At 42.0% G+C, this 27,626-nt stretch overlaps 1 protein-coding gene across 2 annotated transcripts in view; it reads right to left on the bottom strand.

Annotated features, from left to right (window-relative positions):
* The window catches only part of LOC137637030 (uncharacterized aarF domain-containing protein kinase 2-like), a 190,853-nt gene that overhangs the window by 126,118 nt on the left and 37,109 nt on the right, over window positions 1–27,626 (bottom strand). For both annotated transcript variants that reach the window (XM_068369341.1, XM_068369340.1), the window contains exons 2-3: window positions 13,646–14,293; window positions 2,077–2,312 (exon numbers count right to left, since the gene is read on the bottom strand). In XM_068369341.1, the coding sequence (XP_068225442.1) occupies window positions 2,077–2,312; window positions 13,646–14,276 (867 nt within the window). In that variant the 5' untranslated portion in view covers window positions 14,277–14,293. The remainder of the gene's footprint in view (window positions 1–2,076; window positions 2,313–13,645; window positions 14,294–27,626) is intronic.

Below are 27,626 nucleotides of genomic sequence, written 5' to 3'. Positions count from 1 at the left end.
ACAAATGATATCTGTTGCTCCTCAAAGTTTCATTTATATTGAAAATCAATCATGATTCAATTTTCCTTACTTTCTCCTATCTCGCACCATCGGTCACATCGCGGTATTTTCAAAATTTCCGGAAAATCCGCGATATATGTATATACATGCGTTATGAAAAAAATCCGCGAAGTGGTGAATCCGCGATGGTCGAACCGCGAAGTAGCGAGGGTTCACTGTATATATATATATATATATATATATATATATATATATATATATATATATATATATATATATATATATATATATATATATAATGTATATATATAGTGTGTGTGTGTGTTTGCTAAAATACCTTCAAATAAGTAATTTATGTAACTTCTTAATGTGTTGAAAGTGTGTATGATAATTTTGGGTGAAAAACGATAATTTTAGCGCTCATGTACGATAATCCAGTGGAAATAATCTGGCAACCCTGGTACCGCAATAGCGGCCCCCAAGCCCAGGACACGCACGCGTGAAGCTGACTTTAGAGCACAGACTCACACTGAAAAGAAAAAGAAATCAAAATGGAAATACAGTAGTATATATTTCCACAACAAATAAATGTCAAATGGCAAATTAAGGAGGGAGAGAGCGGGAACATTCGAAGTATGTGCTCAGCCCAGGTGTGTGAATGAACAGGGTAGCCAGCTACCCCCCCCCCTTCCGAGGACTAGCGGTTAGGGTAGTTATCCCTCGCTAAAAGTCTTATAGCTCATCTTACAGCTATGCCGAAAGTAATATCCCCTTTAAATAGTGAGGGTTTGTATAGAGTGACAGAACAATTATATTTTAAGAAACATAATCTGATGGAGAAAAATACTACAAGACCACACAGCACATTAACCACCAAAACAGCAGTATTGTATCTCTCAAGCATTCAGATAATGAATCGTTATTCTCAGCAGGTTAAGGCAATTTACAGGATCCCAAGATGCATGACTATTACTATGACATAACTGGCTAAAGTATACTAGGGGTGAGCCTAATGGAGGGAGGGAAAAAAAGATAATTTTAATTTCTAATGATAGACATCAACTTGTGTGAGATTTAAGGAAGAAGCCATGTGAACATCAGGTGAGCTTCATAAAATGAAAATAAATATTGTGAATAAAATATTCAATGAAAATATATACAATAATAATCTAAAATAAACAGCATCTAACCGGAACCAAAATTCTAACTAGCTTACAGCTCCTCATGGTTAGACACATCTCATGCCTCAAGCAGTAAGGAAATGAAATCATCAAAAAGCACACTGTATTGAGAGTGAGGACTTCATCTCTGGTTAAACCAAGTAATGAAGAAAGAATTTACGATACTTCTGTAATCATCTCCAGTCCGATGAAGAAAACTGGCTTTGTTAATAATGCTAGGCTGTAGTTTCATTTAAAACTTCAAGCGTAAACAATGCTACATTATCAGCCTCTAACGAAAAGAAGAAATTCAGTAATATAAAGACAATCATTGTGAAGAACAAAAAATTTAATAGAAATTGGAAAAGACAGTAGCCTTTGAGTGCTTAAAAAAGTCTGGGAATCTATGAGACTGGTAAACCCATGGTCAGACAGATTAAGAAAGATCCATCTATCTACCGAAGACCTAAGGGAGACTAGGTGCTCACACTATCATACCTGAGTTCTTCACTCTTCTTATTTTCTATAATTTGACTGACAAGTTGTTGTTGTTATTGTTGTTGTTGATGTTGTTGGTGTTATTACTATTATAATTATTATTGTTATTGTTATTATTACTTGCTAAGCTACAACCCTATTTGGAAAAGCAGGATGCTATAAGCCCAGGGGACCCAACAGGGAAAATAACCCAGTGAGGAAAGGAAACAAGGGAAAATAAAATATTTTAAGAACAGTAACATCATTAAAATAAATATTTCCCATATAAACTATAAAAACTTTTAACAAAACAAGAGGAAGAGAAATTAGATGGAAAAGTGTGCCTGAGTACACTCTCAAGCAAGAGAACTCTAACCAGGGGGTTTTTAAGTAATTTAAAGATAAATCATAATCACAATGACATTAATCAGACTCATACCTGCGCGATGCATCCTGAACCAACAGGTTTTCTATCGTTGTCGAATTTGACGAAAACTTTCCTCCAATTGGGTCCGAAGGCTTTTCTCATACGATATTTTGTGAAGGCCCACGAGTGTGGCCGGATACGTCTCTGAAGGCGGGAAAACTGACGACAACAGGTGTCGGGGAGCAAGTCATGTCGAGTTGACATCCACTGGCCGAATTTGATGATGATGGGACCAGAGACTTCTATAGCTGTAACATCAAAAACTACATAAATATTTTACAACCACTTGATGCTTCATAGAATGTAAGTCTTAGTTAGTTCATGTAGCTAAGATTGAGCATATAACAGTAATCTACAGTTCACTGTGGGTCATTAAAAACAGGTTCAATTACCTAAATAATGTATATTTATATTAAAAGATGATTAGGGTTACAGGGATTGTTATGATTATTATTATCACCAGCTAAGCTATAACCCTAGTTGGATAAGCAGGATGCTACAATCCTACAGGCTCCAACAAGGAAAAATAGCCCAGTGAAGAAAGGAAATAAACAAAATACATGAGAATTAATAAATAATTAATATAAATTATCATAAGATCGATAACGTTAAAATAGACCTGTCATATAATGTAAATTATGAAGAGACTTACGTCAGCCAGTTCACTGCAAGTTTGAACTCCTGGAGTTCCACTGATTTACCAGCCTAATAATGAATATTTAAGCCACAATCTGGTTGCAGCTGGAATAAAACTTCTAGAATACAGTGTAGTATTGAACCTTATGATAGAGAAGACATGGCTGTTAGAATTAACTATATACATAGTACCATGTACAGGATGATACAGTCTGATTAGACTGGAGTACAGTAACACCTCTAGGTATGAAATTAATTCGTTCTGCAGTGGCTTTCGCTTCGTGATTTCTTCGTATGATGGCAGTTTTACACGTAAATCGCCTGATTCGTTCCAAGTCCTACAAAAACACCACATTAAATTTATAATAAAACTTTAACCACAATGAAATATAGCCAAATACATTTGAATCATCCAATATACCTAACCTAACTATTAATAACTGTAAATGAAGTAGTTATTAAAACATAATGCAATAATAAATCAAAAATTATACAATATGTACAGTACAATACTGTACATATACGAAATATATGAGATTCTACCGCTAGAGAGTTATGGGGTTTTTTGACTGGCCAGATAGTACTACACTGGATCCCTCTCTGGTGACGGCTCATTTCTTTTTTTTGCCTATTCTTTACACAATCTCCTCTTTCCTCATACACTTGACAACACTGAGATTACCAAACAATTCTTCTTTGCTCAAGGGGTTAACTAATGCAATGTAATTGTTCAGTGGCCACTTTCCTCTTGGTAAGGGTAGAAGAGACTCTTTAGCTATGGTAAGTAGTTCTTCTAGGAGAAGGACACTCCAAAATCAAACCATTGTTCTCTAGTCTTCCGGCCCACTAGGTGACACAATTGATAGCTTTTTAGTTGGAATTACGCCTAATGAGTCAATATGGATGAAAATCGACACAATAACGTGTTCAAATAGAAATAAATTTCTACCTCATGCTTGGGATCAAACCCTAGACCCATCAAATGAAAGGCCAGGTTCTTACCAACCATGCCATTAATTCAAATAGTTTTATTTGAAATGCTTCTCTCATATTTTATTTACTTGTACTGTGAGTTGAATTGCAAAACGTTAACCGGAGTTTCATTCATGTTGCCGATGCACGATATTTTAAAGTTTTGAGCTCTGTGGTCCTTGATTACAGTAAAAAGCTTAGAAAATTTATTATTACGGCTTCATCAGTGAGCATTAAGTAGACACTTTGCAAAGAAAAAATTATTTCATTTATTACAGAGAGAGAGAGAGAGAGAGAGAGAGAGAGAGAGAGAGAGAGAGAGAGAGAGAGAGAGAGAGAGAGAGAGAGAGAGAGAGAGAGAATGTATTCACATGATAACTAATAATAATAGCTTAAAACGAAATGTATGAAAACCATATACAGTACAATTAAATGTAAATAAATAAGCATAACATTAATAGGAACGAAGTAGTGAGGGTGAGAACGGGTGTAAGAAATGAGTTAGCAGCTAGAGTGAATATGAATGTGTTGAGGTGGTTTGGCCATGTTGAGAGAATGGAAAATGGCTGTCTGCTAAAGAAGGTGATGAATGCAAGAGTTGATGGGAGAAGTACAAGAGGAAGGCCAAGGTTTGGGTGGATGGATGGAGTGAAAGAAGCTCTGGGTGATAGGAGGAAAGATGTGAGAGAGGCAAGAGAGCATGCTAGAAATAGGAATGAATGGCGAGCGATTGTGACACGGTTCCGGTAGGCCCTGCGGCTTCCTCTGGTCGCCTTAGATGACCGCGGAGGTAGCAGCAGTAGGGGATTCAGCATTATGAAGCTTCATTTGTGGTGGATAACGGGGGAGGGTGGGCTGTGGCAACATAGCAGTACCAGCCGAACTCGGTTGAGTCCCTTGTCAGGCTGGGAGGAACATAGAGAGGAGAGGTCCCCTTTTTTATTTCATTTGTTTGATGTCGGCTACCCCCCAAATAGGGGGAAATGCCTTGATATACAGTATGTATGTATGTAACATTTATAGTAAAAATATTTTATGATCTGTTATTTATTTATCGAAATGAAAGACAAATAAATAGTTAATGTGTTTGATATGTGTAGTAGTATTGTGAGTCTGTACATAGCAGAAAGTTCTGTCCATTGTTTTATTTTTAACTTGAGTCTGTACTTATTGATATAAAATTAATTGTAAATGAATAACCATTAGATTAAAAGGAAAAATGTTACGATCATTTATTTAATTACCGAAATGAAAAAAAAAAATCGCTAATGCATTTTTATGCATGCGTAGTAGCATTGTGCGTTCATACATACCAGACAGTACTATTATTTGCTTTTTTACTTTAATATGTACTTGATATAAAACTAATTGTAAATAAATAACCACTAGACTAAAAGGAAAAATACTTTATGATCTGTGTATTTATTTATCGATAAGAAAGAAAAATAAATTGCTAATGCATTTGATATGGATACGTAGTAGAATTGTGCGTTCGTACATACCACACAGTACAGTTCCTTGTGGTTTTTACCTTAAATATGTACTTATTGATATAAAATCACAAATTTTAAGTAATTTGTATTTTTCCTAACAGTACTTACCTCGAACTACTTTCTTAGGAGTATCTGGGATCTCCTCCCAACCGACCAGAATTTTGTGTAGTTTACCCTACTCCCGTTTTCTATGCGGGGTAACATCTGGCGGAGTGATACGCGCCATGAGGTGACCCGGGGTCAGAGAGCATGCTTGCTCAGGTCTCGATCTCCAGTAAGTTTTTGACAGATAGGTTTCTACAAAGTCCTGTAAGGCACTCGGGGCAGGATGGGTGGGCCATAACCCGAAAGTAGTTCGAGGTAAGTACTGTTAGGAAAAATACAAATTACTTAAAATTTGTGATTTGTTCCAACACGGAGTACTTACCTCGAACTACTTTCTTAGGAGACTTACACCTTAGGAGGTGGGAGTGGCCTTCCGGACCAAGAGACCGCGATGAGGAGAGAAAAGGAACCTAGATAGGAGGCTAGGTTCTGCTGACCCCAAAGGAAACACGAGAAAATAGGGAAAACTATGCAAAAACCTATCTAGTGTATAAGTAACCCACCTCTGCAAAAATCCTTGGCGATGCATTCCTCCGCTGACAGTGTATCTCATGGCAATTAAAGGATTTAAGGGTCATATAGGGGAAGGTGATAGGGGAAAAAAGGGGTAAGGAAGGAACCTGTGTCTCTTGGACTTACTGCCCGCGGCTTCCCCGGGGCTAGACCTTTTGAAGCGTGGAAATGGCGGGACCGAGAGAGAACCCGACCAAGGATCTCCTCGAACAATCTTTTAAATAGTGAGCCGTAAAGGTAGACTGTCTAGACCATGTACCAGCCCTCAGGATTTGGCCCACTGCCATGTTCTTTCAAAGGCCAATGAAGTACTCAGTCCTCTAATGTCGTGGGGTCTAGGCCTTCCTGGAAGAGGGACCCCTGCACTGCTGTAGGCTTACATGATCACCTGGCGTAGCCGGAAGGAGATCGTATTTTTGGAGGCCGGCTTCTTCACCAGTCCTAAGGAGACGAACAGACTCTTGGTTTTGGGGCGAAGTTTGGCCGTCCTCTCTAGGTACTTCCGTACTGCCCTGACTGGACACAGAAGCAAGTCCCTCGGGTTATCCGAACGCGGGATAGCTGGCACTGAGAACCCTTCAAACTTGGGGTCCCAAACAGCTGGATTCTGAGTCTTGGCTACGAAGAAGGGTAAGAATCTGAAGGTAGCTTCTCGCCAGCCCTTCGAGTGTGAGATCTCGTAAGACAGGCCATGAATCTCACCTACTCTTTTTGCTGATGCCAGATCTAACAGAAGGACTGTCTTGAGGGTGAGCTCCTTGTCTAGAATGTCTTTGAGAGGCTAGAAGGGAGGTTCCAAAAGCATCTTCCGTACCCTAGCCCCATCCCACTGGGGCACTCTAGCAGCTTGGGGGGAACACGACTGCTCGAAGCTCTTGATAAGCATCAAGATATGTCTGGAGGCACCTAGGTCGATGCCCTTCAGGAGGAAGACTTGGCCCAGCGCTGCCCGGACTCCTTTAATGGCTGGGATGGACGTGCCCACTTCGTCCTTGAGATAGGCCGGGAAGTCTGCTATCTCATGAATGGAGGCCCCTAACGGCCTGATGTTCTTCGAGGAGCACCCCTTAGTAAAGGTAGCCCACTTCGCCTGGTACACCGCGACTGACGAACGTCTCAGGTACCCTGACATCCTCGATGCCGTCCTCGACGAATATCCTTCCTTTCTCAGGAGATGCTCGATAACCTCCACGCATGAAGGCGGAGGGACCGAGGGCTTTCGTGGAACCTTTGGAAGTGAGGCTGCCGGAGAAGGTCTGGTCTGTCTGGAAGTGAGGCTGCCGGAGAAGGTCTGGTCTGTCTGGAAGTGGCCAAGGTGGAAGGCGTGCCAGTTCCTTTAGATCCTCGAACCACTCTCTCTCCGGCCACCAGGGCACTATCAAAGTCATCCACAGGTTGGCCGCCCGTTTCACCCTGTTGAGGACCTGTCTGAGCATCCCGAAGAGAGGGAAGGCGTAAACGTCGAGGTTGTCCCAAGGGTGTTGGAAGGCGTCCTTGAACGCTGCTGCTGGATCTGGCACAGGAGAACAAAACATGAGGAACTGTGCGTTTAGTCTTGTGGCGAAGAGGTCTATCACCGGTGAGCCCCACTTCAGGATGAGGGTTTTGGCCACTTCTGGGTGTAGGGACCACCCGGGCCCTACCACTTGACCCATCCTGTTGAGGCCGTCGGCCAGGACGTTCCTCTTCCCCGGAATGAACCTGGCTGAAATATTGATTTGTTCCACTTTGGCCCATTCTTGGAACTCCAACATGAGACTGCACAGTTCCTTCGACTTCAGTCCTCCTTGCTTTTTCACGTAGGCCACCACTGTGGCGTTGTCGCACATAAGAGCCATGGCGTTTCCCCGGAGTAGATGGACGAACTCTAGGCACGCCCTTTGTACGGCTATCACCTCCAGCACGTTTATGTGCAGGTTCGTCTTCTCGACTTCCATTTTTCCCTTCTGGCGTTTTGTCGAGAAGATGGGCACCCCAGCCCTCCTTGGATGCGTCCGTGAACAGGAGCATCTCCGGAGGGTTGGCTGCGAAGGGAATTCCCTTGAGGGTGTTCGTTTTGATGTGCCACCACTCCAGGACTTCCTTCGTCTCTGGGGACACCGGGACCATCTTGTGCGGGGAGTCCTATCAGTCTTTGCCAGTCCTTGGCTCTCCTGGGCTGGCTCGACAAGAAGGGCCGGAGTATCTGTTCTAGGTTGTCCAGTCTCTCCACGGAGGGGAAGGCTCTCGCCCATGGGGAGTCTAGGACCATCCCTAGGTAGGTCATCCTGGTGGAGGGTATCAGCTGGGACTTCTCCAGGTTGATGATGATACTCAAGACGTTGCAGAACTGCAGGAGCTTCGTGCCTTGCTCCCTCAGTACTTCCTCTGAGGCTGAAAGCAACAACCAGTCATCTAGGTACTGAATCAGGAGGATGCCCTGTTCGTGTGCCCAGGCTGAAACTGTTGCGAAGACCCTCGTGAAGATCTGAGGGGCTGTCGACAGTCCGAAGCAGAGGGTTTTGAACTGCAACGTTTGGGTACCCCATTTTACCCTTAGGTACTTCCTGCTGGAGGGATGGACAGGGACCTGGAAGTAGGCGTCTTTGAGGTCTATGGACCTCATGAAGTCCTCCTCCTTCAAGGCCGCTAAGACCGACTTCGGAGTGTCCATCTTGAAGTTGATCTTGCACACAAATTTGTTGAGGGCTGAGAGGTCTATGACCAGTCTCCAGCCCCCTGCCGCCTTCTCCACCAGGAAGAGCCTGCTTTAGAACCCTGGATCCGGGTTCTTGACTGGTTCTACTGCCCCTTTCGCCAGCATTGCCGAGACTTCTTCCTGCAATGCTGCTACTCTCAAGGGGTCCTTGGGTGCCAACCACTCCGCCTGTTGATCTGGGATCAGAGGTGGGGGGGGGTCCGCTAGGAAGGGCAACCTGTACCCCTCCTTTAGTACTGCTACGGTCCACGGACCCGCTCTGTGGTCCTGCCATGCTTGCCAAGAACGTTTGAGGCATCCCCCCACCTGAGGCGTCGGCCGGAGTAGGGGGCCTACCCTCCTACCTCCTTCAAGAGGCGCGGCCTGAACGCCCTCTCCTGGAGCCCGAGTAGGACGATCTGAAGGCTAACTGTGGAGTCTAAGCTCCTCTACAGGGGGGGGCAAGGCGAGGTAAAGATTACGTGTGCCAACGTCTACATCCGACAGGCGGACGGAGCCGAAGAGACACTGGGCAAAGATGCGGGGGGCCTCTCCAGCGCCCACTGAGGCAGGCACTGGAGCGGCAAGAGCCCTGTTTGACCCGCTAGGGAGGAAAGCGACTTTGCCTCCGTCATGGATGGAGCCGTCGGGACGGGGGTAGCCGTCATGGGTCTACCCCCTCTCGGGGAAATCCGTGGGGTGTAAGTACCCTGCCATGTCAGCGGCCGCCTCCGATGCTTGGATGGGGCTAGCCGGGACGATGGTGCGGCTGGCTCCATCACGGATGGAGCGGCCGGGACGGAGGTAGCCGTCAAGGGTGTGTCAGCAGCCGCCTCCGATGCTTGGATGGGGCTGGCCGGGACGATGGAGCGGCTGGCTCCATCACAGATGGAGCCACTGGGACGGAGGTAGCCGTCATGGGTCTACCTCCTCCCAGGGAATCCGTGGGGTGTGAGTACCCTGGCATACCAGTGGTTGACCTCGAAGCCTGAATGGAGCTGTCGTGGTACCAGGTATGGATGCCATGCTGCCGGGTAGAGACTGCGGCTACCTCCGCTGGACGAATGGAGCTCCTGCCGAGATCCATAGAGCTGCGGGCTTCCCCGTGCTGGCTGGTTGGTTCTTTCGTTCAGGGCGGGCCATCGAAGAACCGCAGGCCCGGACAAGGCTGCCAGTCCAAAGGGGCGACTCTCTCCGCTGGGCGGGTGAGGTCGGAACCGTCGCGGGCTTATGCCTGTCGACTGAGACCTGGTGCAATGACTTCCGTCGATGATCGGGTCTGCCGGAGGAGATGTACCGCGAGGATGGCGAAGGAGCTCTAGGGAGCCAGCCAGTGAGGGCCTCTGCTGCACGGGGGTATCTACCAACCTGCTGAGGCCCGAGAGCCAGTCCTCATCCGTCGCGGGCTTCGGTTCGTCTAGCTTGTGGTGACGTCTGATGAGGGCTAGTACTTTTCTGTACGCGGAGGCCCCGTCCGCGGAGCCTTCCGCGCTATCTTCTAGGCCTTCCGTCGGATGCTCCCCTGCCTGAGAAGGTGCACCTACGACGGGGGGCCCCCTTGGGGTGGAGGCATCCTTTTGTCGTGGTACGACTTCGGCGGTTCTGGATGGAGGACGGGCATCGCTGCTGGGACGGAGGCCTCCGTCCTGGACTAGTCTCTCCCCACGGAGGACCATGCTGCTGCGGGCTTCCTCGTAAGTAATGGTTGTCTTTCACGTTCTGGCCGGCTTGTCGAAGTCTTGGAGGCTGGGACACAGCTGCCAGACCGAAGGGGCAACTCCCTCCGCTGGGCGGATGGAGTCGGAACCTTCGCGGACTTATGCCTGTCTGCCGGAGCCTGAAGTGAGGATTCCCTCCGAAGTTCGGACCTGCTGTAGGGGACATACTTTGGAGCGGGAGAACGAGCCCTTGGTAGCCCGCCAGAGGTACCCGGAACTGCTGAAGCTCCCAGGAGGTGGCTGCGTGGGATGGCGACACGCACCCATTCCTCCCTAAGGGAACGGCTTCTTCTGTGCCTCCTTCTGGGGGATCTAGCGTACCTCCTGGCGTGGCAAGATCTGGAACGTGAACGGGAACTGGACCTCCTTCTGTGGGACCTCTCTCACCTCCTCTACTGGCACCTCAGCGCTCCATCCTCCGAGGAGAAAGAGTATGACTCGAAAGAGGAGCCCGAAGATTTGTAGGACCGCACCGAAGGGTCCGAGTCGTCCCGCATCGCTGGTGGTTCCTCGTGTCGGTCCGTAGGTGACGAAGGCTCCAGGAAGACGGGAGGGAGCATTGCTGAAGGCGCTGGGGGAGAGCGAGGTAACTTCTTGCTGGGGAACCACGCCTCGAACTCTTCCTCCAGTCTCATGGGCGACCTGCAGGACGTCCTCGGCGACGCCCATGCGAGGGGATCCGATGATGGTGAGTCCTCCTTCTCGTCGTCTCCCCCGGCTGCAGACGTACCTGAAATACAGGCCCATGAAGCGGGGGAAGTGGCTGCAGCAGCCTTTCCCCACATAGGAACATCGGAAGAGAAGGGCCCCGCTGGCACCAGGACTCCGTCCTCCGAACACACTCCCGTCCCTCCCTCAGGCCCCCCACTTGCATGGCGAAGCAAGGGAGGAAGGGACACTAGGCTTCTTAGGCGACCTCTTCGTTGCCTACTTCTTCTTGGTGCTATACCGCACCCACTCAGACTCCTGGGGAAGAGCAATGGGCCACTTCCCCACAACTGACTTACCTCGTCCCCTACTCTGGGTAGGGGAAGGTGGCTGTGAAGCTCTATCCGATGAGGCATCGGGAGAAGCAAGCAGCGAGGAGAGGCTCGGCTTCCTAGGTGACCTCTTGGACGCCTTCTTCTTTTTGGTGCCGTAGCGCACCCACTGCACCTCGTTCCAGGACTCGCACTACGGACACGTGGCTGTAGGAGAACATAAGCTGCCCCTACACGACGAACACAGAGGGAAAGGGTAGGAAAGGGTATGGAATGAACACAATGGGACCATGTGGGGACCGCGTGAGACACAAAGGTGGTCGGGGACACAAAGGGTCGCACTGGGTAAGGAGAGAGCGTCGAGATGTTATCGCGACGCGACCAGAAAACTTACGGGAGCTCGAGACCTGAGCAAGCATGCTCTCTGACCCCGGGTCACCTCATGGCGCGTATCACTCCGCCAGAGGTTACCCCGCATAGAAAACGGGAGTAGGGTAAACTACACAAAATTCTGGTCGGTTGGGAGATCCCAGATATTCCTAAGAAAGTAGTTCGAGGTAAGTACTCTGTGTTGGAACAAATTAATTTTAAATAAATAATCATTATGCTAGAGGGAAAAATATGTTACTATGTTATTTATTTCAGAAAATAAAATAAAAATAAATCGCTAGTGCGTTTGATGTGCATAGGTTGTAGCATTGTGAGGTCATACATACAATAGTTTTGTTTACTGTGTTTTTCAATTAAAAATGTACTTAATGATATAACATTCATTGTAAAATCATAATCATGAGATTAAAAGGAAAAAATATGAGAGAGAGAGAGAGAGAGAGAGAGAGAGAGAGAGAGAGAGACCTGACGTGTGCAGATTTACAGCTACGTAATGTTTAATCGTGATAGATAGTCTTTTTGCATGTACAGTAAAGTAAATCATTCTATATTCTAAATCAAACTTTTTTACTGTTGTACAGTACTGTACAATATACTTTACCCAGCAGTACATTACAGTACTAATTTACAAACAAATATTTTGGTAATGTACACTATGATATCCGAAATGGATCACATCAATTCCGATGCGATCGATTTCTGATGACCTAGTTTACAACGTAATTTATAGTAGGTTAATTTAATGTTTGTTTTACCTAATATAAATACGCCCAAAATTTAAAACAAGAGTAGGGCTAGTTTTCGGCATGAACCCGTCCTGGTACAACACAATGGACAGGCAACATTATTAGCATGCCGATACTGCTTCCCCATTAGGGATAGTTCTTGGCACACATCGCTTTTGGCTCTCTGGAAGAGAGAAATAGATCAGCAGATCCTCCAAAAAAGGAAAAGAATAAGTAGAGTAGTACCTCTCAAACAAGGCGAAAACATACTAGGATTCCTTCCTGGAGCAAAACGTTTTCGGTATTGCAATGGCTCTCAAACGTGGAGAGAAACAGTAGGAGTTATGCATATGCAACACCTATCAATTGCTCTTTCTAGACTTCTTCAATGATGTCTTCTATCTATCGTTCTCCTAAAGCTGCAGCAAAGACTAACAAAGATGAGGCAGAGGAGAAAAAATAATTTGAAGTCTTTCTTCTACGGGGTCGTGCAGGCTGATGATGACACTCTCATGGACGAAAAGACCACAGAGACTCTTGAAAAGACAGGAAAACCAGGTGATCCATCCTTAATTCCTTTCCAGATTAGAGAAGACACCGAAGGAAAGAAGATAAACGACAACCCTCCCCTTCACACTTGACAGCAACAGAATTATTTTCCTCTGATCCAATGCCTAAGGAGAACAGACTTCCTTAGGTTCACATTGTCTTTGTTATTGGCACATTCTTGAGGGATAGAAGAGCAATAGGCATTCCACCCAATAAGAACAAATATGTTGGATAATGGCAAATAGCACAGAACACTGTCTCTCATTTAAAGTTATTAGGAAACACTGCAAATCCTTGGCCTGTTCCATTAATATCAATCTTCCAGGACATTAATTCAATCTAAAAGAAAAAGCCAAAGATTATAACAGCTAGATTAAGATATAGGAAAGCAGTAAGTGTGCACTGAACTGCAGACAAAGTCACAGTGAGGGTTGCTCTACTTGGAGAGTGAGTGGGGCCTTCCCACCACAGGCCAACAACTAAAAATACCTTGTTAAATGTTTAAATGGACGTTTCCAGCTTTGCTGAGGTCATACTTTTATTTTATTAAAGGATAATGGCTTATATTCGTATATGAACAAAATATTATGTATACATACTATATTGTAATTTAAAAATTTCAAAGGGAAATGTTTTCAAAGTTTTCAATGCCCTGCCCAATATTGTTTCTCTTCTGAATACTGATAAGATTAAATAGCAGTTTAATAATAGCTGCATTCATGTACAGTAGCTTTAAAATAACACTCATTAAGAATGAATAAAATAAAATTTACTGGATACACATGTTCTAACAGCCTACCCAAAAGTACAAGCAAACTCTTACCTCTTAATAATAGTCCCCACCATAATTCTGTGGGCTTCTCTCCCAAGTATGTAGCTGGATAAAGTGTTAGTACGGGAACAAAAGTGATCAACAGCCTGAGTCCTCGGAGAATTAACCGCACACATTCATAAATATTTAACAAAAATTGCATTACAAGTGGTTTGTTTTTTAGTTCTTTGGTTTCTTTGGGAATTTCTATGGGTAAAGTCTTCATTTCTGTCTGCAGATTTTCCTTGAAGAAAGTTGTTGGCATAAACATGGCTGATCCTAATGTTATTTTTGCTACAAGGTTGGGTTTAATAAAGCTGCATCGAAAAATTCTCTGAAATGTACTCATTATATCTCTGTATTTGAAACACTTACAGCTATCATAAAGAGCTGGACCACGTGCATACCATACTGGTGCTAGTCTTCCACATCTACCATAAGAATGTCCTTTCTTGGCACTATTTTTCACACTTTTCTGTAACATAGTTTTCAATTGTCCTACATATTTCAAACTAAGCGACATGTCCTTACTCCGGGTTGAATTCCATAGTACAGAAAGCTCATTGTTAGCTGGATTCAAGAAGAGCAAAGTACTGTTCTTGGTTAAAACCCTGGACCATGGTAGAAGCAATCGTTGCAGCATTTTGCAGTCCTCAACGCCTGAAAAAAATATATATAAAAAATCAAGTGCTTTAGAATATATATATATATATATATATATATATATATATATATATATATATATATATATATATATATATTCTATATTTTACTAAAGCTTAAGAGTAATACTGGGGCTAACTGACATAGTACTCATCACAATTTAAAAAACAAGCAAAGCAATGGATAGAAAAATAGCAATACTTCACTTGCTATGAGGATACACTATTCCATCTTCCAACAGCTCTTGACAAAGTAATCTTACCCAGATAAACCAGAATGAAATATCAGTGCACGTTGAGGAGTATACAAAAGCAAACTCTCTACAATGAGCAAAATCTTTCCATGGTACTGTACTTATTTCATATCTTCTATCTCCTACCTTTCCTTTCTACTACTCCTCCTCCTCACTTGCTCTCTACTCCTACTTTCCTCTTCTAATCCACATCCTTTCCATTTTCCTTTTTTAGTTTTCCTTATTCTCCTTTTCACATTCTCTCTATTCTCATTTGCCATTTCTTCCATTTCTTTCTCCTCACGCATTTATGTAATGCTTTTTACATTTATTTCTCAACATCCTCCTTCTTCTCGACCTGCTTTTGCTCTCATTTCTCCAATGGCCTCCTTTCCCTACATCATTATTCCCCAAATCCTCTTCATTTTATTTAATTTCTTCCTTAATGCTGTTCATTTCTTCTTCTACTCCTCATTCTCATATTCCTCCTCATCTCTCTCCTCTAGTAATCAATCACCTCTTTTCTCCCTTCTTCCTAACCCTTGATTTATTTCCTTAACCTTTACGGTTACTTCCAGTCCTCCCAGCTTTTGCAAACTAATAGTCTCCAGTCTTCCCATCTCACTTTTCCTTTCATTTTTCTTTTTCATAAATTTTTACTTCTTTCATTGCTCCTTATCCTCCTATTATTTACTACTTCCTCCTTTTCTTCAATCATACAATCAAATTTTATATATATACTTAATCCTCTATATTATTTTCCTTCTTTTATTCTCCTGTATCTTCCATTTATCTCTCTTTTACTTTTGTCTCCTCAATTTCCTACACTGTTCCTTCACAATGTTCTCTTTGACAGTTCTTTCCTTTCTCGTTTCTCTTATTCAATAACGAAGTAAATTAAGATTAAAAACTTTAAAAACCATATAGGCTACCCGCACATGGAATCCTTTTACTAGAAGGTGGTTGGCTATTAGGTGGGCAACTAATAATATCTACTTGTACCAACAAAAGACACTCTACTTCTGCCTGCTGCGACCAAGGAATTTTTCAACGACGTCAATATTGGATAATATTGAGGTTACATGTTTGTGCTTTGCCACTGAAGATAGAATAAACAGCTAAAATTACCAAGGAAATATGGTAACTTTAACCTTTAATCTAAGGCATTACCTACCAAATATTATATATTAAAAGAAATAAATTAACCAGCCAAATGCATCAAGCTCAAATCTTACAAAGCTAGACCAAGTAAATTCGGAAGGTAAAAATACTTATATTAAAACTGATAATAAAATATAAATTGAATATATAGAATTTAGAGGATAAACATGACAAATTCGTAGATAATTTGTATTTTTCCTAACGATACAAATCTTAGCTATTTATTTAGGGCTACTGTATTACTTTTGGCGAAGCAGAAATGACGAGCCATTAAAATTTAGCGAGGGTTAACTACCCATACTGCTAGTTAGCGGGGATAAGAGGGGTAGCTTGCTACCGCTCCCGCTCACACACCGGTGATTTAGCTTACTTTGCTTATAGGTAGGACTTCAAGGGGATAGGGCTGGCAGGCAAGTTTGTATAAATAGCTAAGGTTTGTATCATTAGGAAAAATACAAATTGTCTACGAATTTTTCATTTGCTCCATAACTGAAATACAAACCTACGCTATTTATTTAGAGGTGACTCACCCATTAGGAAGGGTGGACGTCCCTGCCAATCTGGCATTTTGGCTTTACCCGGGGGCTCCTTGTACTGAATATGTTGGTACCAAATATAAGGAGTCCCTACACCTCACTAAACCCTGCTATGCAAGGTCTGCGGCCTACGTAAGCTGTGTGTTGAGATAAGCAGTGTGACTGTCAAGGTGAAAGTTATTCCGAGACTTTGTAGGGAAAACTGTTGGACCAAGATTTTCCCAAGACCACCTCGCCAGGGTAGGGAGACACAACAGTATTAACACAATACTAGGTGCACAAGGGAGCATGGTTTACCCACAGCGGTTGAGGTCAGGTCAGCTTGTGCAGAGGACCCAGGATGCTGCTTTCCCCATAAGAGGGGAGGATGAAGGGGAGGATGAAGAAAAGAAAAAGAGCCAGTCATTCCTTTTCATTTCTGCAGACTAAAGCCGGTTAACAAGGCTTCTTGTCCAATAAGGAGCTTGAGTATACAACCAGCTGCTGTGCAGCCACCACAGGACCAATAGAGATCATATCGAGTTCCTGTGGGTCACGTGTTACAAGAGAAAGATTGTGAAAGTCCTCTGGAGCATTCACACCCTTGCTTGTAGAACCTGCGTCACAGAGTAATCTGTTTTGAAGGGACAGGGCCTGACATTGTGGGTTGCTGTGTTGGATGAGGATCTGGATTCAGAGCATAATTGATGACTGTGAATCTAGCAGAGATGAGGTTTTGGTGATCCTCCTCTTATCTTTCCCATTACTGATGACAAGAGAAGGCACCCGGGTGGGCTGTTGTCATTCTCTTGAGGTAGAGCCTCAAACCTCACCCCCAAGAACAGTAACAGATGAACTGGATCATCAGTTACTGAGTGGAGACTTGTTGTCTAGGATAAGTTACCTCTGGAGACTGTGTCTTGGCAACACAACTGAACATTGCCTTTCACCCTTCTCAAGAATGGGAGATGTTGAAAGAGACACCATGAAGTTCCTTGACTTGTTTGACCACTGTCAAAGTGTGTAGGAACACTTTTCTAAACTAGGTGAAAATTTGTTGCCTGGTGAAGCGGAACATAAGGAGGTTTCCTTAGAGACCGGTGAACTCGAACCATGTTCCGAGAGGTAGGTCTCAATTTCAACTGGGAAAGGCAAGTTTATAAGGCCGCATGAGTTAGGAAAGATCTAGCGATGAGAGATGTCCCTTCCTTTCAGTTTGAAGGCGAAGATCAAGGTTGAGTGATCGTCTTTACCTGTTGAAACTGAAAAGGGGGGTCTTTTCCTGCTGCAAATACTCAAGGATTCCGCTATTGCTGGAATAGAGGTATCGAGTGGAGAGGTACGCTTTCCCAAGACACCAACCACGGAAGACGTTATACTTTGCTTGGTAGACTGATGCTGAGGATTTCCTCAGACATACAGACAACCTCTTCGCAACTCATTGCGAAAACCCTCTCTGAGAGAGGAGGTGCTGGGTAGTCTCGAAGTGTGGTTATCTGTGACGTGGAGAGGGCTCTCTTGGAGGCTCTGTCAGGAGCTGCAGAAGGTTTGAAAACCGTTCTGCATAATGTAGTAGCGGAGCTATGAGAGACCTTGAAAGACTGACTGATGTTCTAGCCTTGTCAAGTACCCTTCTCTTGACTAAACGGGGATGAGACGTAAACATCGTTGTTGTACCCACCGATGTTGGCATGCTTCTTGCCAGAGAGCCTTGGGGTCTAGGACTGGAGAGCAGCAGAAGTCTGAGGTTCAGGGGTGTTGCGAACAGATCCACAGTTGGAGAACTCCATAAAGTCAGGACTTAGTGGGCTACAAGGTGATTCAAAGACCATTCGGTACACATTATCTGAGATGCTGTGCATAGATTGAAGGCCAGCACATTCCTCTAGTCGGGAATGAAGCCGGCTGATAGAGGTATCGAGCGGACTTCGGCCCATCTTAGTATTTATACTGTTAGATGGGAAGAGGCTGCGAGCAAGTTCCTTCTTACTTGTCGATGTGAGCCCCTATGTGGTGTTGTCACTCATCACATCACTGAGTGGCCCGCCAGGAACTGATGAGGCTGTTGAAAGACCAGAAAGTTGGCCTTCATCTCTTAATAAATTCATGTGAAGGTACTTTCGGACTCTTTCCAGAGGCTTGAGATCGTGTGGTGCAGCACGATGGTCCCTCCTCCATTCTTTTGATGTGTCTAAGCACAGCATCAAGTCCGCCGGGGAGGGAAGGATGAGAAGGTTACACCCTCCGTAGATTCTCGACTGCCACTCGTCCCTTGAGGTTCATCCAATCTTCTGGTCCCATGGGGATCAGAATGTCCGGGGAATCAAAGGCCTGATTCCAATCAGACTCAAGCTGCCACTGGAGAGAACGAATCCTGAGGCGGCCATTGGAGTCTAGACAGGCCAGGGATAATAGGTGTCCCTGGAGAAATAGTCACTCTGGGCTGGGAGTTATTCTCGTCTTGAGAAAGGGTCTTGTGACCTTTCTAAGCCTTGTTATCCTGTCTTTGGTGAGAAGGTTTTGTGGAGATTGGTGGCTAGAATCATTCCCAGATATACCAGTCTTCTGAAAGGGCAGTCCAAATAGGCAAAGGATGAAGAAAGGCAACGACTGTACACCATTCAAGCCAAAAGCAAAGTGAGCTAAATCACCGGTGTGTGAGCGGGAGCAGTAGCAAACTAACCCCCCATATCCCCGCTAACTAGCGGAATGGGTAGTTAACCCTCGCTAAATTTTAATGGCTCGTGCTTTCAGCTTTGCTAAAAGTAATAACCACAAATAAATAGCGTAGGTTTTTATTCCAGTTACAGAAAAAATATATGGTTCATGTAATTGGCTAGAAATGATATTTTCATAATAAAATAAATTTTTCAATATACTTACCCGCTGGTTATATAATAGCCTAAGTCCCCGACGCCTCGGCAGAAAATTCAAAATCTCTTGCACAGCTTAGCGCATATAAGCCAGGTGTACCCCAGCGCCCTTGCGGTACCCCAGGTAGAACTATGCTCAACCAATTCAGATTTTCCATGCCCCATGGTCTCTAGAGGGGAGGAGGGTGGGTCTAAATCTTATATAACCAGCGGGTAAGTATATTAAAAAATTTATTTTATTATGAAAATATCATTTTTAAATATAAAACTTACCCGCTGGTTATATAATAGCTGATTGACACCCATTGGTGGCGGGTCAGAGACAGCTGCATAATTGGAAATTCACTTAAGAGTTACATAAACAACTTAAGTGGTTCTAACCTGATAAGGAAGCCGACAGCAATGCTCTGCCTCATTTTGTCTGCTATCCTTAGGAGATCCAGTGATCCACTCGGGGCTGATGATCTCTAGGAGCTGTCAAACGGTACAACCACCTATAACATGACAGGACCTCAACCAATACCCTTGTTCCGGGCGTTCTCTAGGAACAAAATGACCACCTGACTAGGTCAAAGATTGCTGAAGATTGCCGACCAATCTTCACCTACAATCATAAAAAAATATATAACAGTTCCAAGAGAAGAACAGGGGTACTAGGAATTTAGGGAAATGTAGTGGAGAATGTTTCACCTACTACTGCACTCGTTGTAAGTGACCCCAAAACGTAGACGTCTTCATAGAGACTGGACACGGTAAAAGTAAAGCAAGACAAATACAGGATTACCCCTTCACAAGACTGTATACGTGATGCTTGCAGAGAACAGTTTAGTTTAAAAATTACAGAAGTTTCTACAGCTCTAACTTCGTGAGTCTTTACTCTTCCAACGTTTTATGATCTGTCACCCAACCGTGTGGAAGAACCTTTGTAATCAAAGTCTATACGAGATGACAGAATGTTAAGACATGGATAGCGCAGGCTTCTTGACCATGCACCTAAGAGTTATGAAAAGACTCATAACTTCTTTGTTCTTGTTCCAATAAAACTTCATCGTTTTAATCGGGCAAAAAAATCTTCTCAGCCCATCACAAACCAAATTCGAGAGAACAGTGATCCCGTAAAATTTAGGCTATGGATGAGAAAGATGCTATTAATAACCAAGAATCCAGGTTGCAAAGTACCTAAGGCTTAACCAATGTGAAGTCCATGTTCTTGCTAAAAGAGTGAACTTCACTGACTCTCAACTATGGTAGACTTACTCAGAAAGTCCCCAAAGTTAGGCCTTAAAAAAGAAACCAAGTGTAAAGAGTCGGATCTGTCACTACCGCGAAGCTCCAGAAACGAACCCTGAATTTCAGGCTGGAGCATCTTGCTGATGCCTCCAAGTCCTCTCAAACGATCTGAGATGATCTATAAAGTCTCTATTTGATAGATCCAATCTTCTGCGTCTGAAGACAGATGCCCGCATACTCCTGACCCTTTGATGGTCGAGGAGGGAAGAAAATGTGTTTTCTTCTAAGGTCTAAGAAAAAATAGGCCAATTGTGTTAGAGTTACCTAATGAAGAGCTGGCTCTAGCTCTACACCACTCCATAAAGCACTCTAATTGGGTTGGAAAACCTTGAGGCAAAAGTCCTTTGTACAAGCGAAAGCCTCAGCTGTCTCCTTCGAACAACCCTCTAGATCTTAGGGGTTTTCCGAAATACTGGAGGCAGCTAGACCTAAAGCTTGATGGTTTAACATAAAACGTTCGTGATCTTGACACGGGGAAAAGGACTAAAGACATGCTTCCAGCTTGCACCCAGCATGAGTCCAGAACGGTTCCAGTATGCTGCCTACACTCAACATGTCGTGAGAGATAATCGGGATCTAGAAGCGCCTCCCAAAACTCGTCCATATCGGTCGCAAGAAACCGATATTAAAGCTAGGCGTTGAAAAGAAGCGTCAACCACGTGAACCTCATGCTGTGAGGTTAAGACCTGATTCGTGTGGAATCAGCAAGTGTTCAACAAACTTAAAGCAAAGCCAAAGCTTGACAAGAGGGAGCGTTAGCTGCGAGGCCAGAGAGACGCGAAGGAGAGACAATAATCTGGTAAAACTGCTGTGAGAACAAGACTTGACTGTATGTATAAGTGTGCTACTTTTATAAGCACACATTGAGTATGTGTTGTTTAAGATGTTAAGGCTGGATAACGAAGTACATCTTATTAGCTTTAAAAGTATTTATTCTCTAAAAACAACAAAGTTAAACATCTCCATCATAGAAGGGAGCTGGTTTGGTCGGATGACCAATTCTGGTGAAGTATAGATATGAACTGATTAAATTATCGATATCACAGATATCGTATGCTTAGTTGATGTAGCATTTTAAACACAATCTCGGAAGACACCTGCATCCGGTGACGTCACAAACTTTCACACACTGATGCATTGGTGTTGACGTTTAAGAAAAATATTACATTGCCGAGGCTGCATTGTGCATCCTGTTTATGATTTCACATGACTACAGCAAATCTCACGGCTAGCATCTTCATCCAAAATGACATATTACGTCATGTGTTTTAAACATGTAATAACAATTATTTCATTTATTACATTAGCTCGGCCAGCTATCTCAATTTTTTCAAAAAAAAAATTTAACAACAAGCCAAAACATGTTTACTAGGCGTGACTGGATATATGTATTATTCTTTGTTTAACTTTAGCCATAAGCAAACGAGGACGAATGTCCTAATAGGCACATCAGAAAATAATAACAACAATGCATATGAAAAGATATTACCAAAGCAAAGAAAAAAAATGCATGATAAATAAAGATCATATGGTACCAAAAAAAAAATACTGACATACATATGATTCGGTAACTTGTTAAAGAATAATTGTTACCTTTGTCAGAAACATAGATTAACATAATACGGTAACTAATAAAAATATTTGTTACCTTGGTAAAAATTCAATTTTTTAGTGCACAAACACGAATTCCTGGTACGTACACGTACCACGGTTTCGTACATATATATATATATATATATATATATATATATATATATATATATATATATATATATATATATATATATATATATATATATATATATATATATATATATTTATATATAGGGCTGATATATTTTATTAGATGCCCATAGATTCTGTTAATTTAATTTTTTTTTCTCTCTTTTCTTTTTAACATTCCGGCTTATATATTTTATTAGATGCCGAGAGAAAAAATGATTTATATTTTTTTTCTAAATGTTTTTTTATTTAAAATGTATTTTTAACCATGCAAAGTTCAAACATTTCCTCATTTACATATTACTAGCATACTAACAGCTTTTCTTACAAACTCAAATTCCAACATTTTACTCCTTTATCGAATGAGGTGGCCACTTCAAACGGCTTTAAACTGAATTAAATAAGGAGTTTTGTCTGGACATGGTGAAACGTTCTGTTTTAGCTTCCTGCTGTACCGTAACCTACACCAAACAAGGATGTTCACGGCGATAAATATCACCACCGTGATACCCAATCCGGCTAGTAGTCTGGGGTGAAGAATTTCCTTATAAGTCGGTGACAGGTGGTCCATTTCGGTTAATTTCATCAACCGCTTGGCAACCTGTCTGTTGTACGGGAGAGGTAGTGCTGGCATTGTTGAGGTCCACGTGAAGTTCGCGAAGTAGGCTCGTTCTCTGATGAGTGTCCGTAGACCAGTCACCATGGAATTAGGGGAAGTCCCAATACAACCATCTGCTGCAACGAAGATGTGGGCGAAGGACGTGGATCCGTCAGGGCATGATACATTGAAGCCGTCCTTGTCGTATCGTATCCACGAGCCATTGTTCAGTCTGCAATTGAACTCATTATTGTCAAAGGGATAAAGCTTATCCAGACAATTTTCACTTGTATGGGAGAGAGCACCGTCTAGCACTATACCTAACTCGCATGAATCCATTAAGTTTTTATGGAATTCAAATGAGTCAGCTGTACATATTTTTCTATCCATTGCGTCTGAACAGTGAGTTAATTGATTTAAGTCTTTAATGACCGTATATGTTTCCTTGTCTGGGGAAATCAATACGTGTCCTGTCAAATTGGATATTACTGGATTTGAGTGATTCGTCATGAAAGTCGGAAATGGTGATATCCTGTAAGATTGCCAGGCATCAGAAGAATCAAAGGGAATTGTAATCCTAATCTTGTTATTATCAACGCTTATTGTAATTAGGCTGTAATAAAAATCTAACCTACGTTTGCCTAACAAAGGAACATAGCCTAGTTTATCCCTTCCGTTCTCCAGAATTAACTTTAAGTAATTTATAGGCAACAAATGGGGCGACAGTACACCTTTAGTTGCTAACGTGATAGCTTCTACATAATCCTTGGATTTCTCAATGAAATGTGCAATTCTGTTATGTATGTGATCTATCTTTGAATCATAATACGTTAACGTTGCCAACAAATCCTGTACTTCCATAATCTGAATGATATTATTTGAATGTTCATTTACTAAATCCATAATTTGATTGAATGAAGCTAGCTGATTCCTTAGTTCTGACATAATCAATTCATCTTCATGAGTCAAGAACTCAATTTTCTTATTTTGATTACTAATTTTAAGACGATTGGAAATTCCTAAACCTAAACTTGCAACAGACCCAAAGATGTTTAATGAAGCATAAATAAACGGATTTCGTCTTTCTTTATGTTCGTGTCCTACAGTCCACATCAAAAGGTCATAAGCCAAAGATCCTGTCTCGTAAGTCTTATTTTTCAAGTCATCAGATAGCATCTCTGCAACTTTTAATGTTGATCCAAGCAAACTCTCTGTAGTCAAATGAAAATGTCTTCTATGCAACTCATCCAATGAGGCAGAAAACCTTGAAATGGCGGTTCTTAAGCTAGTGACATCATTCTCTTGAAGAAAAATTGCTTGCATATTCACTTCTACAACTATGTTGCTTGATGTAATAAAAACGTCTTCTTGTCTTTCAACTATAGTGCCATATTTAAAATTTATACTTTTAGTTTTAGAGCTCATCCCACACGAGAAAAATGTCTGAGCGAACAATATCACTCCCAACAACAAAAAATTCATCTTGGAAACCTGTAACGAGAAAAATATATGTAATTACTCCTGTATTAAGAAGAAAACTTTTAATCACATAAAATAAAAAAATTTTCCCTCACTTCTTTCCCTCTCTTTTCTTTTTTCTTTTTAATTTCTTATGTGAGCCAATGGTACTATTTTCTCATCCGTGGGTTGGGATACGTTTTGAACTCTAAACCTATTGGCCGTTAATGTTTCCAAAATGTTAAATGGGCCTTCAAACTTAGGTGTTAGATTATAATTGAGTCCTTTACGCACATTGATTTGAATATAAATGTTATCACCCACGGTATATGTTTTAGTTGGCTTCGCTATTTTATCATGATTCCTTTTCATTATGATTTGTGATTCTTCTAAATTCTTTCGAAGGATATCATATCGACTTATACTTGCATTTATACATTCTTTTAAAGGATTTGATAGATTAGTTGTAGGCGTTAATACATGGAAAGGCGTTCTAACTGGGGTACCATACAATGCTTCATGCGGTGACATTTTAATTGATATATGATATGAATGATTCAGAGTACTCAGTGCCGCAGGTATTGCAATATCCCAGTTGGGGTCTGATCCCCCTAGTGTTACTCTTAATATATTTAAAATCTTCCTATTTGCTCTTTCCACTAGCCCATTCGACTCTAGGTGATATATATTGGTATTTATTTTCCTTATGCTGAGGAATTCACACAATGAGGTAAGAAAGTGATTATTAAATTCACCACCCGAGTCTGAGATTATCATGTGTGGAATTCCATGTTTACAAATGTAACACTCGTAAAACTTCCTAGCGCATTCAATCGCAGTTTTAGTTTTAAGCGCTATTAGTTCTGTATATCGAGTTAAAGCATCTATAATTACTAAGAGGTGCTTATTTACTCTGTTTGACTCGTAAAATCCTGTTAACAAATCTAAATGTATTCTTTCAAAGGGTTGATTGGGCACAGGATAAGCTCCTAGGCTGACAGGTGTTTTCGTATGCCCTTTGTTTTCCTGACATCTGCGACAATTAGCTATGTGTCTTTTTATATCTGTAAGCATCGTATGCCAATAAAACAATGATTTGGCTTTCTGTGACATTAATGAGAACCCCGGGTGTCCATGTAATGGATTTGAATGCAACCAATTCAGGACAGTGGAAATAAGTGAGATTGGTACTACTACCTGGTCATTAGTTACATGTGGTGTATTGCGGGTTTTTCTTGTCACAGTCCTGCACAGAATATTATCTTTGATTATATAATTCTGCTGCTTATACTTTATATATCCCTTTTCCTTATGATTGCCTTTCAAAGCATTTATAATTGTTTCTATTTTCTGATCTTTTCTTTGCTCAGTCTGTAACAATTCAGCGCTCCAGCCTAAATCTTCTTGTTCAGATATCGTTTTAACAATAGGCATGGATGTTGATATATCTATTAATTCAGCTAAAGGCTCCGTACAAGATGACATGGGGTTGCGTGATAATGCATCCGCAATGATATTTGCTTTCCCAGGTAAATACCCGATTCTTGCGCCAAAATCTTGAATGATCAAATGCCACCGAGTTCGTTTAGGGCTGTGGTTGAAGCCTTTAAAGAACTCTGTTAGTGGTTTATGGTCAGTAAGAACCTTAACGGGATAACCGTAAATTATGAACTTAAAATGCACTAGTGAATTAACAATAGCTAGCCCTTCCTTGTCTATTACTGCATACTTACTTTCGGAAGTTCTCAATTTTCGAGAATAGAAAGCTATCGGGAAAAATTGTTTATCACATTGCTGAAGCAATACCCCTCCTACTCCTAAGTCTGAGGCGTCTGTTGCAATGAAGAATTCCTTACCGAAGTAAGGAAATTTTAAGATAGGAGAACTACACAGTTCATCTTTCAAAGTATTAAACGCCTGTTGATGTTGCTCAGACCATATGAAATCTACGCCCTTCTTCGTAAGATCAGTTAAAGGAGAGGCTATTATTGAATAGTTGCATTTAAAATGCCTGTAATATCCACTACAACCCAGAAATTGCTGTATTCCCTTGACATTAGTAGGTATGGGAAAATTACGTATAGCCGACACCTTATCATGGACTACTTTAAGACCTTGGCTTGACACCATGAAACCCAAATATATTAATTCAGTTTTGAAAAATTCACACTTACTAATCTTTACCCTTAAGTTATGTTGTCTTAATCTCTGTAGTACTAGTTCTAACTTACATAGATGTTCTTCTAAGGTGTTGGAAAAGATTACAAGATCATCCACATAGGCATGCAATATATCCCCTAACAAGTCTCCAAACACTATGTTAATCATTCTTGTAAATGTTATGGGAGCACAACGTAAATCAAAAGGCATCCGTAAAAATTCATAATGTCCCCTGGCTGTGCTGAAGGCTGTGTATGGGATACTATCTTCTTCTAATGATATCTGGTGAAAGCCTTTAAGTAAGTCCAAACTGGTAAAATATTTATTCTGACCTAACAAAGACAAAATATCGTCAGTACATGGCACTGGGAATCGATCAGGGATCGTCTCCTCGTTTAGACGACGGAAGTCGACGCAGATACGCTATGTTCGATCTTTTTTCGGTACAACTATTAAAGGAAAATTATAAGGGCTGTTTGATTTCCTAATGACTCCTTCTTCTACCATTTTACCTACTTCATCATTTATTTCATTCTGGAATTTCATAGGGAGTCTGTACGAGGGTACATAGATAATTTTCTGCTTGTCCTTTAACCTTATTTGATGCTCGATCACATCTGTTTTTCCTAAGGATCCATCCGTAGTGGAAAAAACATCCTGATATTTAGTTAAAAGTCCAAAAATTTTCTGCTGAATTTCTTCGTCTTGAATGTCTTTATTGATTTTATTTTTAATAGATCGCAAAAGGGATTCATCCGCAACTGATTGAGAGTGATTGATCTCAGCAACGGTAAGAATACGATGTTTATAAACTTCTACATCCAAGATATGTTGATTTTTGTGAATTACTAAAGTGTTATTTAAATGATTACAGACTTCAATATTACATTGTTGATGTGAGCCTACTGTATAAATAGCTTGTGTGACAGACAATCCGTTAGTTTTCAAAGTGTCGGAAAGGATTAATATTTCAGATCCCGGTAATGTTTTCTTTATTTGCACTATTAAATTCAAAGGTACGTTTGGTTCGATAGATTGCGTGCAAGATGATATTACGGGTGAACGAGAATTCTGCTGGGTCGCGTATATTATTTCTTTATTAGTGAGACAAGTTATTGGTTCTTCAACGTACGTTACGGTTACATTTGTCGTCTCCTTTTTATCCAAAACTGATTTTAAGGTATTAGAAGACTTATAGAATTTCCCTTTGATATACACGCCGTGCTTGGCAGGGGCTAAGATAATGTTTTGATTTCCCATAGATGGGTATCCTATAATTACAGCTGGATACATATCAATGTTTTGTACAACAACAAATGTA

The sequence above is a fragment of the Palaemon carinicauda genome, unplaced genomic scaffold (genome assembly GCF_036898095.1).
Source record: "Palaemon carinicauda isolate YSFRI2023 unplaced genomic scaffold, ASM3689809v2 scaffold5, whole genome shotgun sequence".
NCBI classification, from domain to species: domain Eukaryota; kingdom Metazoa; phylum Arthropoda; class Malacostraca; order Decapoda; family Palaemonidae; genus Palaemon; species Palaemon carinicauda.
The sequence above is the reverse complement of the archived record's forward strand: the minus strand, read 5'-3'. Positions and strand labels throughout refer to the sequence as shown.